We start from the raw sequence: 12816 nt of genomic DNA, 5'->3' as shown, positions 1-12816 counted from the left end.
TTTGAACCACAATCTTCAGATCCCAGCCTCCTGAGTAACTAGGATAACAGGTGTGAGCCATCAGCACTTGGCTCTATTTATGACTTCTAAATGCATCTATTACCAACTTTCTTATAAGCTGTGACTCAGTATTTATTGCCTTATAGGCTCCAATCTTAATATTCCAAAGGCAGTATGAACCCAACAGTTCAAAACAAAATTTTCAACACTAATGCAGCTCCATGTCTTTAGTTCCATTCCACAATATGTTGCCAAAACCAAACATCTGGGCCCCATCCAAAAAAAATTACTCAAATATATATATATATATTTCTATGTTCATATGTATGTAAATAATTTCCATTGTTGATCAATATCTACTTTCTATCCAACTGTCACACTAATTCTCTGGTTTCTGCTCTTTAATTTCATTCAAAACCACCAAAATCTCCATTCCCATCTGGCACCTCAACCTGGCCCACCAACATTCTCCCTTGGATAAATAAAATAGCATACTTAACTGGTTTATGTTAATTTGATTTTGTACTGTAGCCAGAGTAATATTTGTGAATACAAGTACACACACACGTCACTTCTCTGTATCTTTTAGTGGCACTCACTTTTCTGCCAGACAATGTGATTGTGAAAGACAATCTACTCCAACCCTTCCTCTGGCACATAGTATTTATGTTTCTTAACTGAAGAATTTTTCTTTCTTAAACTCAGGACCTTGCACTTTCTAGTTAGGTGCTTTAGCACTTGAGCCCAATCCATGTTTCTTTCTTTCTTGAATTTTTGGATCATCTTCCTACTCATCTCTAAAGTGGTTGGTAGCACAGGTGTGAGTCACCACATCAGGTTTGCTGGTTGAGAGGGGAGTCTCACTAACTTTTGCCCAGGCTAGTGCTGAATCATAATCATCCCAATTTTTACCTTACAAGTAGCTAGGATTATAGGCTTGTAGTACTGTGCCCAGCCCTCTCAAATGAAGAATTATGAATACAGTATTGCATCTTCTCTCAGTTCAAACCACATTTAACCCCATGAACTTTAAGAAAACTCATTTTTGATTCATTAATTCTTCCACATTAAATACAAAGGACCCATAGTCCCTTGAATGGATTCGCAGGTGGATTATTCCACTTTGAACTGTCACACCATTTTGAAATTATATTCTTTGTCACTACTGCTTATTAAAAGGTAACTTATTTTTTCTCTCTCTCTTGATCCCTGCCATATCTATACAACTAAGCAGAGTACATGTGATATAAAAGTCCCTCATTACCTAAGCAAGAGAGACTGAAATATATTAAGGAGTAAAAATTTGGCCAGGTCCTGGTGCTTCATGCCTATAAACCTAGCTACTCAGGAAGCTGAGATCCGAGGATCATGGTTCAAAGCTAGCCTGGGACAGAAAGTCTGAGACTCTTATCTCCAAGTAACCAGCAGAAAGCCAGAAGTGAAGCTATAGTTCAAGTGGTAGAGTGCTAGCTTGAGTGAAAAAGGTAAGGGACAGCACTCAGGCTGAGTTCAAGCCTAGTGTGCGCACACACACACACACACACACACACACACACACACACACACACACACGAAAAAGAAATAGAAAAAGGAAAAAGAAAAAAGAAAAAAAGGGCAGGGCATGGCAGGGGAGGGCCTTTGTCCCTGGCTCTTGACGTACAGGTTCTAAAACCCTTAGCATTCACTGTGCAGGGCTTGTGACTAGGGGCCCCTAGAGAACTTCAAATGATACTGGAGGCTGGCTGGAAAGACACAGCAAGGAGAGAGGTTTGCCTCCTCACCATCCCCAGGGTCATTTCTACAGAAGGGAGAGGGCTAGGGGCTTTACTAAGCGCTATATTAACCACTCCTAAGGGAAGGCTTGAGGAAGCTTCCTGGTTAGTGAACACAGCAATATGCATGAGGGTGGTATGCTCCCAGCATGCATGGAAGCCCACATGCCTCTTCCTTCCACTAACCTGTCTTGGCATTTCTTCTGTCTGACTGTCCTGAACAATGCCCTATACAAGAAACCAGGAAAAGCAAGCATCTGTGGGCTCTTGTAGCAAATGACCAAGTTTGAAGAGGAGAGCAATAACAGACCCCTACTTTGCAGCCAGGCCACACAGAAGTATGGGCTGGGTACCCCGTAGTAGGCAGTCTCTGGGACTAAGCCCTTGAACTTCACATTCCTACCTCAGTTGGAGGAAGGCAGAGAGGGAGGAAGAGAGGGAAGCCTCAGCCCTAAGTTGAGTTGTAGAACACCTGCTATGTCCAAAAAGGTGGAGAACCGATTCTTGGGGGAAAAGTCCCAAATACTGGGTTTCAAAAGTGTTGTAAGTTAAAAACGTATGAGAGATTTAAAAAACAATGTCAAAAATAAATCCTTAAAAATGTAAAATGTCTTTGAAATGAGTCCCAAGACAAAATATGAACTCCCAATATAGAAAACCTGAGTCCTGACACTGGCTCTGATACTACTGACACACATGATCTAAGCCCATCTCTGTTATAAGCACTAGGATATCTATGTTATGTCATATGGATAACAATCCTAGGCCTGGGAGGCAAAGCACTTGCCTAGCAAATGCAATGTCCTAGGTTTGATCCCCAGTAGCAAAAAAAAAAAACAAAAAAAAAAACAAGTGGATAACAACCTTATAATAGAAGAATTACTTGTTTATCCATTTTACAGAAGAGAAAAATTGGGTGCTGAAGATGAAGGACTTTGTCTCACTTGTAATAGCTAAGTAAAAAGAGCAGGGATAAGTCCACAGTTGACTTTCTCAAATTCTGAGGATGGGGAGAGAAAACATATCACACACACACACACACACACACACACTACAGACAGAGAATACAAAGGGAGATGGGGAGAGAGACAGAGAGAGAGAGAGAAAAAAAAAACCAAATTATTCCAAAGATACTAACTTGCTATTATATTGGCACTTTTCTCAATACTATTTCTTGCTGAATGCAACTGGCTCACACCAGTCATCCTAGCTATTTGGGAGGCTGAGATCTTAGGATTACAATTCATAGCCAGCCTGGGCAGGAAAGTCTGTGAGACTCTTATTTCCAATTAACCACCAAAAGCCAGAAGTGAAATTGTGGCTAACGTGGTTGAGTGCCAGCCTCCAAGTGAAAAAACACTAAGGCACAATGTCCAGGCTTTGAGTTCAAGACTTAAAACTGGTGTAAGTATCATGGTTGTTAATATTTACTGACTTCTGGCTTTAAATGCAAATGTGACATCATCACGTATATGTATGTATTATAGGCCTTGTTAAGTGTGCTGAAGGAGTCTTCATGGCTCTTCTGTAAGTCTTTCCAGTTGGTACACAGGGGACATTCTTCCATTGATTCAAGTAGTTTAAAATTTTCTGTCAGCAACACTGCAGTTTTCAATGTGCAAGTTTTTTTATTACTTGGGTTAAATTTATTCCTGGGTATTTTCTACTTTTAGAATTAGATAGCAATCATAAAAGGACTCTTCCTCTCTTCTCTTCCTCTTCAACTTTTTATTGCTTGTGTGTAGGAAGAACTGAGTTTCATGTGTTAATCTTCTAGCTTGCAACTGGCTAAATCTATTTAAAAGCTCTTCTGTTGGTTATTTTTGACAAAACATCATGTCAAAAATAAGTAAGACTGGCAACTAATTGCAATGAAAAACATAATTCTCAAGCAGCAAGTCCAAAGCAAAGAAAAGGCCGAGAAATGTGGAAGATTACACAGATAACTACTTCCGAAGTTCAGTTTTTTGAAAGAAACAACTGGAGACTTTTAGCAGCAAAGACAACTACTGAATTTAGTTTTGAAGCAAATAGCAGATAACCTGTGTGTCAGTCACACATGCCGTTAAGAATTCAGTGGATTAAATTGTCTAGAGGCAAAGTCCTATAAAGCCTGGTACACACCTCTTGGTAGATTAAATGATTTAGGGAAAGTGGGTACAGGGATTTCTTTAAGTTGAATAAAATGAGGTTATACCTAAATAATGACTGAGACACAGACAAGCAAACATGAAGCAGAAAATATATGTTAAATTTAGAAGAGAGTTTCTAAAACAACTGTGGTTATATCTTCTATATTTTTATTTTTTAATACTAATCCTGGGACTTGAAATTAGGACCTAGGCACTGTCCCTGGGCTTTTTTGCTTAAGGCTAGTGCTCTACCATTTGACCCACAGCTCTACTTTCAGTTTTTGGTAGTTAACTGGAGAGAAGAGTCTCAAGGATCTTCCACCCTGGGGTAGCTTTGAACTGTGATCCTTTAATTTCAGACTCCTGAGTAGCCACCAGGACTTAGCCATGGTTTTATCTTTAAAAATGAAGGTAGAACTGGCTATAATGAAATAGAAACCCCAAAGGACCATTCAGTATATTTGGATATGTATTATTAACAAAAGATTTGGCACTTGATTTTCCATAGATAAGAAGCCTCTAAGAAACAGATTCATTTTTAATACCCATATTAAACATAGTCAACCAAAATAATACCCTACAGGATACCCTACAAGACCAAAAGGTACCACATTGGCATTAGGGACCTTGGCCTGAAGCTTCATGGTCAATAAAGTGCAACCACTCCTGCTAGAGCAGATGAATCTCTGAGAGATTTCAGAGATGCTAACATGCAAAATTCCTGTGCCTTCTTCCCTCTCCATCATTCCTATTGTGTTTATAATAAGCACGTTTATCTCAATCCATACTAGATAAGCGGGAAGTAGCTGATCATATCTGAGTACCTAGCTCTTCACGCAAAAAAGGGTCCTCATAATGCATGCTGCAGCACACCCAGCAATGCCTGTCTCTTCCAGAGATCCTGGGCTTGGAAGTTGAAGGCCATAGGAGGGGGCGACCTTCGGTTTTCTCCTCTGACACTGAGCAAGTGAATTTGCCTGTTCGTTAAAGACTCCAAGGTACATGGTAGCCGAAAGCAAAATGTGGTACATTAATGGTGTTCACCAAATATTTGCTGCTTTCTCCTTTCCATGGTGATGGTACCTTAGTACCTAGCTTTATGAAGAGGCGGGCACTTTAATAGCAAGATGCTGGTGGCTCATGCCTATAATCTTAGCTACTTAGGAGACTGATATCTGAGAATTGTGATTCAAAGTTAGGCCAATCTATGAGACTCATCTCCAGCTGACTAGCAAACTACTGAAAGTGGAGGTATGGCCCCAGTGGTAAAACACCAGCTTTGAGTACAAAAACCTAGGGCACATCATCCAGGCACTGAGTTCAAGCCCCAGTACTGACACATGTGCACCAACACAAATACACTTTTTCTGTCTGAATAGACCCTATCATGGCTAATATATATGCCTTATGTTACTTCAAAATTCTATGAACTTAATTCTCTATTATTTTTCTGTTTATAAAGGTATGTGCTCACATCTGACTGCCAAATAACCCAAAATAGTACAATTGTTACACCAAATTTCTAATTTCCCTATGCATTATTTCTAAGTTATTTATTAAGTGGACACTTAAAATGTATAATAGAACCAATTACAATTGTGAGGGTGAGATACCATATTTATAAATATCTGTGTACTTAAGTTTATATCCTAATGTAGTTCATATCCTTCCCATCCTATAAAACAGGCCATCAATAAAGCTGATTTAATTTATATCTTCCAACTCTCACACTGCTAATCACTGTTATACAAAAGTTCTTGCCGAAATTATTTACTGGGATATTCCCCTTAAGTTCTCTTAATTGATTAAGGTAATTCAGTAGAGCCTTTTAAGACAAAGACAAAGACAAAGATGTGGATGAGGATGAAGAAGGAGGAAGAGGAAAAAGACAAAGAAGAAGGAAAAGGGGAAGGAAGGAGGAGGAGGAAGGAGGAAGAGAAGGAAGAAGGAAGGAAGAAGGATACTGGTGGCTCACTGCCTAGCTACTCAGGAAGCTAAGATCTGAAGACTGAGGTATGAAGCCAGCCTGGGCAGAAAAGTCTGTGACTTATCTCCAAATAACCACCAAAAGCCAGACGTGGAGCTGTGGCTCAAATGGTAGATCACCAACCTGGAGTGAAAGACTCCAAGCAAGAAGGCAACACACATGCACAAAAGTGCACGCACACGCGCGCGCACACACACAGAGGAAACAAGGAAGGGAAGGAAAAGGAAGAGAAGGGAAGGGAAGAGAAGGGAAGGAGAGGCAAAAGGGAGAGGGAAAGGAGAGAGGGAAGGAAGGAGGGAGGGAAGAAAAAAAATTCAAAACAAATTCCTATGTGGAACAAAAGGTAACTCAGCCTAAGTAAATAATATTACCCATTTATAGGTAAATTTTTCCGTTTTTAATAATTTAAAATAAATTTAATAGAAAGGGTGACATTGTCCAAAAGAGAAATGTATTCATTACTTGCATTGTGAAATGGTAACCTTAATAACAATAAAATTTATTGTAAAAAAGAGATAAAATATTTGTTTGAATAAATTAGATCAACATAAATAAATAAAATAACCTTTCAAATGTTAGTCATAAATCCTAAGTCATTCTGCTATCTCTTTGCCTCTGGCTCTGGTGAATACTCTCTCATTGAAAATTGAAATTGGAATAATTATTTATTTGGCAGATACTCAAGAGATTTTAGGCCTTTAGTTCTAGTTTTAACTCTATGAAATTCTCAAACACTGGCATATGTGTGTACGTGTATGTGTGTGTGTGTGCATGCATACGTGTGTATGTATGTATGTACGTATGCATTCATGCATATATATCCTTCCCCAACCCCCCCCTTCCAGAATAGACCAAGTACTCTAATGGGCATGAAGTTGCAGCCATCTCAGGGATAGGGATGGGGACAGAAGCGAAGTGAAAATCAGTGATAGATGCACTGTCTTGTTACCTGAGCATTTAGCAACTCCTCGCACCTGCGTGCCTGCTTCTCAATAGCAGAGATGTACTGTTTCTCAATACTTTCTACCTGTTGCTTCACTGAAGATTGCAGTAATCCCTTAAAAAAGAAAAAAAAAACACATAAAACTTAGGAATCTGCTGATAGCATGGGGAATTTTTTTGACAGTTGTGCATATTTGAACCATAGTAGTTCTGTATGACCAAGCATGTATTTGTGAATAGAAAGACACATTTATATGTCATGTTCATTCGGTTTTTAGGTTTAGGCTTTCCTAGTGCCAAGATTGTGGCTCCAATATTCCTTCCACACACCTTCTCCTTAAAAAAAAAAAAAAAGAAAGAAAGAAAAAGAAAAAAGCCAAGTCATAGAAAATGATAAAGAGAATGAGTAATTCTGGTTCAATATAAATTCAGTTCAGTGAAGACCATCCAGGATGAGGAACATATGAAAGTAGCTGCAGAGAAGAGAGAGAGACAGAGAGAGAGAGAGACAGAGAGAGACAGAGAGACAGAGAGAGAGACAGAGAGAGAGAGAGAGAGAGACAGACAGACAGACAGACAGACAGACAGACAGATTTCACAGACTGACAAAACTCCACATCCTCTTGGCAGACGGCAATACCCCATGGGCCAAGCATGCACTGTAAGACCACAAGTCAAGTAAAAGCAGATGGCACCTCTAAGCAACTTCAAACATCAACCACTGAACCCCCAGGAGGGGTGCACCCTCATGTGAAAAGTAGAAGCTAAAGTGAGTGAGTCCGGATCTCAAGAACTATGCATAAAAAATCAATAAAGTTTGAGAGACTAGACAAACTTAATTGGATACTGTGAATCCTAGGACCCAACCAAGTTCAACATAAAGATGCCTCCATAGTAATAAGAAAAGGGGTCTTCTCACACACTCATTAGAGAGGTTTAGACTATTATTAGCTTTATGCTTTTCCTTGTTAGCTTTATTTATGTTATAATGACATGCTCTCAATAATCTCTTACATGCTTTTCATAAATCCTATATAATTTAAATATGTACTTAAATGTAAACATGAGAATTCTGTAAGCAAACATTCTATTTTTAAAGGTCTGTCTGGTTAATAAATGACTCGAATGAAAATCATAAGTTAAAACAGACACATCTTATAGAAAGCAGGCCTTCAGCCACATTCACCAAACAAGGAAATAAGCCAAAGTATCTCTTCATCTTTGTTTTGAAAATATATTTACTCTATTAGAAACGACATGTATTAAGATGCTAAATAAATAGGCATGTGTTTTACAAAAAGACAAAAATGTTTTTAAGTGTCTGGATCAGTTTGAATTCTCGATAAATTAACTTTCTTTTTCAATGCAAGATTACCGGATAATAATATTCATACTCTGGTTTAGGAAGCACTACTGAGAAGCTGAGATTTTGCTGCCAATTAGTAAATAAAGCTCAGCCTGAGGTTTCATCCAAATATAAAGATCTGATCAGAAGACACAACTCAATTGTTGATTTATAAATCTCTAAATATTCTATGTTAATTAATTCCCATTAAGAACCCAAAGTTAATCCCCTGACACAGTGACTAATTAGTAAATCACCAAATTATCTTTGGCAAAATATAGTATATGTTAGGAATTTACTGTGTATGTGTTGTGTGTGTGTGTGTGTGTGTGTGTGTGTGTGTGTGTGTGTGTGTGTGTGTCTACTGCTACTTAGCCCTGGAACCCAGGGCCTCATAGCCTCGCTATGCTTTTGCTGGTATTCTATATCACTTGAGCCACAGCTCCACTTCCATAAGCATCTCATGGACTTTCCTGCCTGGGCTGGCTTAGAACCATAATCCTCAGATCTCAACTCAGCTTACTTTTCTTAAATAATGATATAGGCAATTACCCAGCAAGAAGCTAGAAGTGGAGACATGGCTCGGGTGATAAAGTACCAGTCTTAAGTGAATAAGCCATGTATGAGCACAAGGCCCTGAGTTCAAATCCTAGTACTAGCATAAACACACCGAAAACACTTTACTCATTGAGCTCCACCTAACACTGAGGATGAACCACTTTCCCTTGGGAATTATGTACCAGTTATATGGAAGGTTTGTAACAGAGAAAGAAAAGAGAAGATGCCTACCTGGGCCTGAGAGCTCCCCATCTACAGAGAGACTATAAAATAAAATCAGCACCAAATCTACAAGAATGCATACCACACTCAACATGGGAGCCACTTGTGCCGCACAAAACAAATACATCACTTCCCCAGGCAGTCCTTTCCTTCTGAGTATGAACCGTTAGGAATATGCTCACAAATACGTGCTCATAGCAGTCACCTACTTTTATAGCTTTCTCTATTACTCATTACAAAACCCAATATTTACTTTACAAAGTGATATGCTACAACTCTTGCCCTGAAACATCTTATAATTTTAGTATAAAAATTAACATTAGCATTGGCCTTCACATTTCCTAGGGGTTTTTTTTCCTCTTTGTCTCTACAGACACAATGAAGTTTTCCTTAGGCTTCTTCAACAGTCTAAAAAGACATATGAAAGAACTGTTTCCTTTGAAATCAACTGTATAATGTTTAGAACACATTAAAAGACTTCTTTCTGGGCACTGGTGACTCACGACTGAGATCTGAGGGTCTCCATTCAAAACTAGCTGGGGCAGACGTGGCTTAAGTAATAGAGCACTAGTTTTGAGCACAAAACTCAGGGACAGCATCCAGGCCCTGAGTTCAAGCTCTAGGACTAGAAGTAAAAAACAAAACAAAACAAAACAAAAAAACAAAACTGTACAACAGATGTGTCTTAGGAGAGATAATAACAGATATGATCCCATTTCTTTTTTAGAAACATAAGCCAGAAACTATTACTGAACTTTTTGGAACTAAATGAAGAAACCAAAGATTTCTCTCTTCCCTTTTCCTTCATTAAAAAAAACAAACTAATAGAAATAAGCAAGGGTTGGCTGAGGTTGCTGTAAATGTATAGCTATACAGATCTCAGCATTTGCAAAGGCAGAAATTCTCAGGTTTTTCTATGAACTTAAGCAGCAGTTCAGTGTTACTATGCAATTCAAAAAGAAAAATGTGAAAGTTTGGGGTGTAGATGTAAACGTGGAAATTCAATCTCAACTAGCCCTTGCTATAAAGTACTTTGGAAGCTGGGAATGCCAAAGAAAACCTCCAGGACAGAGGGAATTATTCCTGCTGGCCTGGTGGGGAAGGGATTCTAGAAACTTAAGAGCTGTTACCTCAAACACCACAAAAGTCTCCCAGTGAAAATTTGTTTTGTGCCATGGACAACACATTAAAATTAAGACGTTTCTAAAATTAAGTACAGCAGAGAGTCTCTGAATGTCTGCCTTCCAGAAACGTCAACCTTCTGAAAAGCTGCCACATGCAAAGGCGGCCTCTCCCTCGAATGCCACAGTATTTTGTCCTTGTGACTTGAATCAGAGAGTTTTGGTTACAAAAGAAAAAGAAAGAAAGAAAAGGAATACAAAAACCCTAACTGGAATAACCTCCTCACACTCAGTCCTTCTGGGGATTAAACAGAGTACCTGGTTATTCACACAGAAAAGGAAATACATGTGTCAATTTCTCAAATAATCAGTCAAAGAGTCCTGAAAGGAAGACACTTCCAGTAGCTGACAGCAAAATTGACCTCACTATCCAGAACAGAGATTTCCAAGGAAGGGGGCACTGTGCTGAATGGGGGCCTGCATGAAGGCCCAGTGACCTGGCTTTCATTTCAGCACTCCCTGATGTTTATATGACTCTGACCCAGGCCTGGTCATCTTTGGGTCTCTGATTCCTCATTGAATAAGTGCAGAAAAAACCAGAGCTGCTTCTCAGGCAGTAAAGAAGAAATTCTGTAATCATAATAGTGTAAGTTAATTCTTCACATGTGGCGTGAAATTTTGAAATAGGATTGTTCTAAAAACTTACTTCTTTTTCCTGGCTGGTCCTGGGGCTTGAACTCAGGGACTGGGCACTGTCTCATAGTTTTTCACTCAAGGCTGGATGCGCTACCACATAAGCCACACCAGTACTTCTGGATTTTGGTGTTTAGTTGTAAATACATCTCACAGACTTTCCTGCCCAGGCTGGCCTTGAATTGTGATCCTCAGATCTCAGCCTCTGAAGTAGCTAGGATTACAAGCATGAGCTACTGATACCTAACAACAACTTCTTGTTTTTGAGGCTTAAATTCCTTCCCATTTTCTTTGGTGCGGGAGAGGGATAAGAAATTCAGGCTCTGTGGATTCAAGTTGCAATCAACATAGATTTTCTTAGTTACACAATTCAAGACCATTAAAATATAGCCCTTAAAACTACTCATCACTCGAGACGTGGGAAGATGGCACTAAAACAACAGGGAATCACTCCAGCCGGCTACAATCAAATAGACAGTTAGAGGGTCCCAACATGTTACCCCAAGAGATCAACAACAAAGAAAAATTGAACAAACACAGAATCACAGGAACTGGAAAAGGAAAAAAAAGCCCTTAAGTTGCATGTACAGAGAAGGAAAATTACAAAGACCCCCATCCCATGCCTCACTGGAGCATGGCCAAGCCAAGTAAGATTAGGATCGAAATTGATGAGATAGAAATTTTCAAAAACTATGCATAAAATTAGTGAAACAAAAATTTTGTTTTTTGAAAAAATTAATAAAATTGAGAAACCTGCAATATGATGATGATGATGGAGGAGGAGAAGAGGTAGAGGAGGAGGAAGAAGAGAGACTCAAATCAATAAGATCAGGGATACTACAAGAAAAATTACAACAAACATTCAGGACACCCAAACGATCACAAAGAACTATTTCCAAAACCTATACTCACTAAACAAGAAAAACCTAGCAGAAATGGATGAATTTCTAGAGAAATATGAATTGCCCAGACTGAACCAGAGAAGATATAAATCAACCAAATTAACCAATAACATAGAATGAGATATACAAAGCAATCAAAAGTCTTCCTAAGGAAAAGCCCAAGCCCAGACTGATTCACCACAGAATTTTACAAGACTTATAATGAGGAACTAATACCCATACCCCTCAACCTCTCTGTGAAACAGAAGCAGAGGGAGCAATCCCAGACTCATTCTATGAAGCCAATATCATACTCATCCCCAAACCAGGCAAGGATCCAACAAAGAAAGAGAACTACAGACCAATCTTATAACCAAAGATGCAGAGCTCCTCAATAAAATATTAGCTAATAGTATCCAAAAACAAATTTTAAAAATCACACATTATTACCAAATAGGCTTCATTCCACAGATGCAAGGCTGGTTTAACATATGCAAATCAATAAATGTAATTCACCACATTAACAAACCCATGGGCAAGAACCACATGGTTATCTCAATTGAAGCAGAAAAAGCCATTGATAAAACACAACATCTATTCATGTTAAAAGCTGTGGAGAAAATAAGAATAGGAGGAACATTCTTTAAGCCAATAAAAGCCATATACCACAAACCAACAGTCAATAACATACTAAATGGGGAAAAACTGAAACCATTTCCCCTAAAATCAGGAACAAGACAAGGATCCAATCTCTCCAATCCTTTTCAATACAGTTCTGGAATTGTTAGCCTGAGCAATAAGGCAATAAAAGAACATTAAAGGTATCCACATAGGCAAAGAAGAAATTAAACTATCCCTATATGCAGATGATATAATCTTGTACCTGAATGACCCAAAAAACTCCACTCCCAAACTCCTAGAACTAATAAACCACTTACTTTGGCAACATAGCAGGATACAAAGTTAACCCACAAAACCCAGTAGCCTTTCTGTACACCAACAGCGTAGAAATGGAAAGGGAAATCATGAAAACAACCCCATTTGCAACAGCCTCAAATACAATAAAGTGTCTAGGAATTAACCTGACCAAAGATGTAAAGGAACTATTAAGTGAAAACTATAAACAACTAAAGAGAGAAATCAGAAGATATCAGGAAATGGAA

At 38.7% G+C, this 12816-nt stretch overlaps 1 protein-coding gene across 5 annotated transcripts in view; it reads right to left on the bottom strand.

Annotated features, from left to right (window-relative positions):
- Nucleotides 1-12816, bottom strand: part of Ccdc91 (coiled-coil domain containing 91) — a 228668-nt gene that overhangs the window by 78483 nt on the left and 137369 nt on the right. For 4 of the 5 annotated variants that reach the window (XM_048366845.1, XM_048366837.1, XM_048366852.1 and 1 more), the window contains one exon: nt 6841-6948. The exons of the other annotated variant lie outside the window; for it this stretch is intronic. In XM_048366845.1, coding sequence (XP_048222802.1) covers nt 6841-6948 — 108 coding nt within the window. The remainder of the gene's footprint in view (nt 1-6840; nt 6949-12816) is intronic. 5 annotated transcript variants of the gene reach the window in all.

This window comes from Perognathus longimembris, chromosome 1, assembly GCF_023159225.1.
Source record: "Perognathus longimembris pacificus isolate PPM17 chromosome 1, ASM2315922v1, whole genome shotgun sequence".
Lineage (NCBI taxonomy): Eukaryota > Metazoa > Chordata > Mammalia > Rodentia > Heteromyidae > Perognathus > Perognathus longimembris.
The sequence above is the reverse complement of the archived record's forward strand: the minus strand, read 5'-3'. Positions and strand labels throughout refer to the sequence as shown.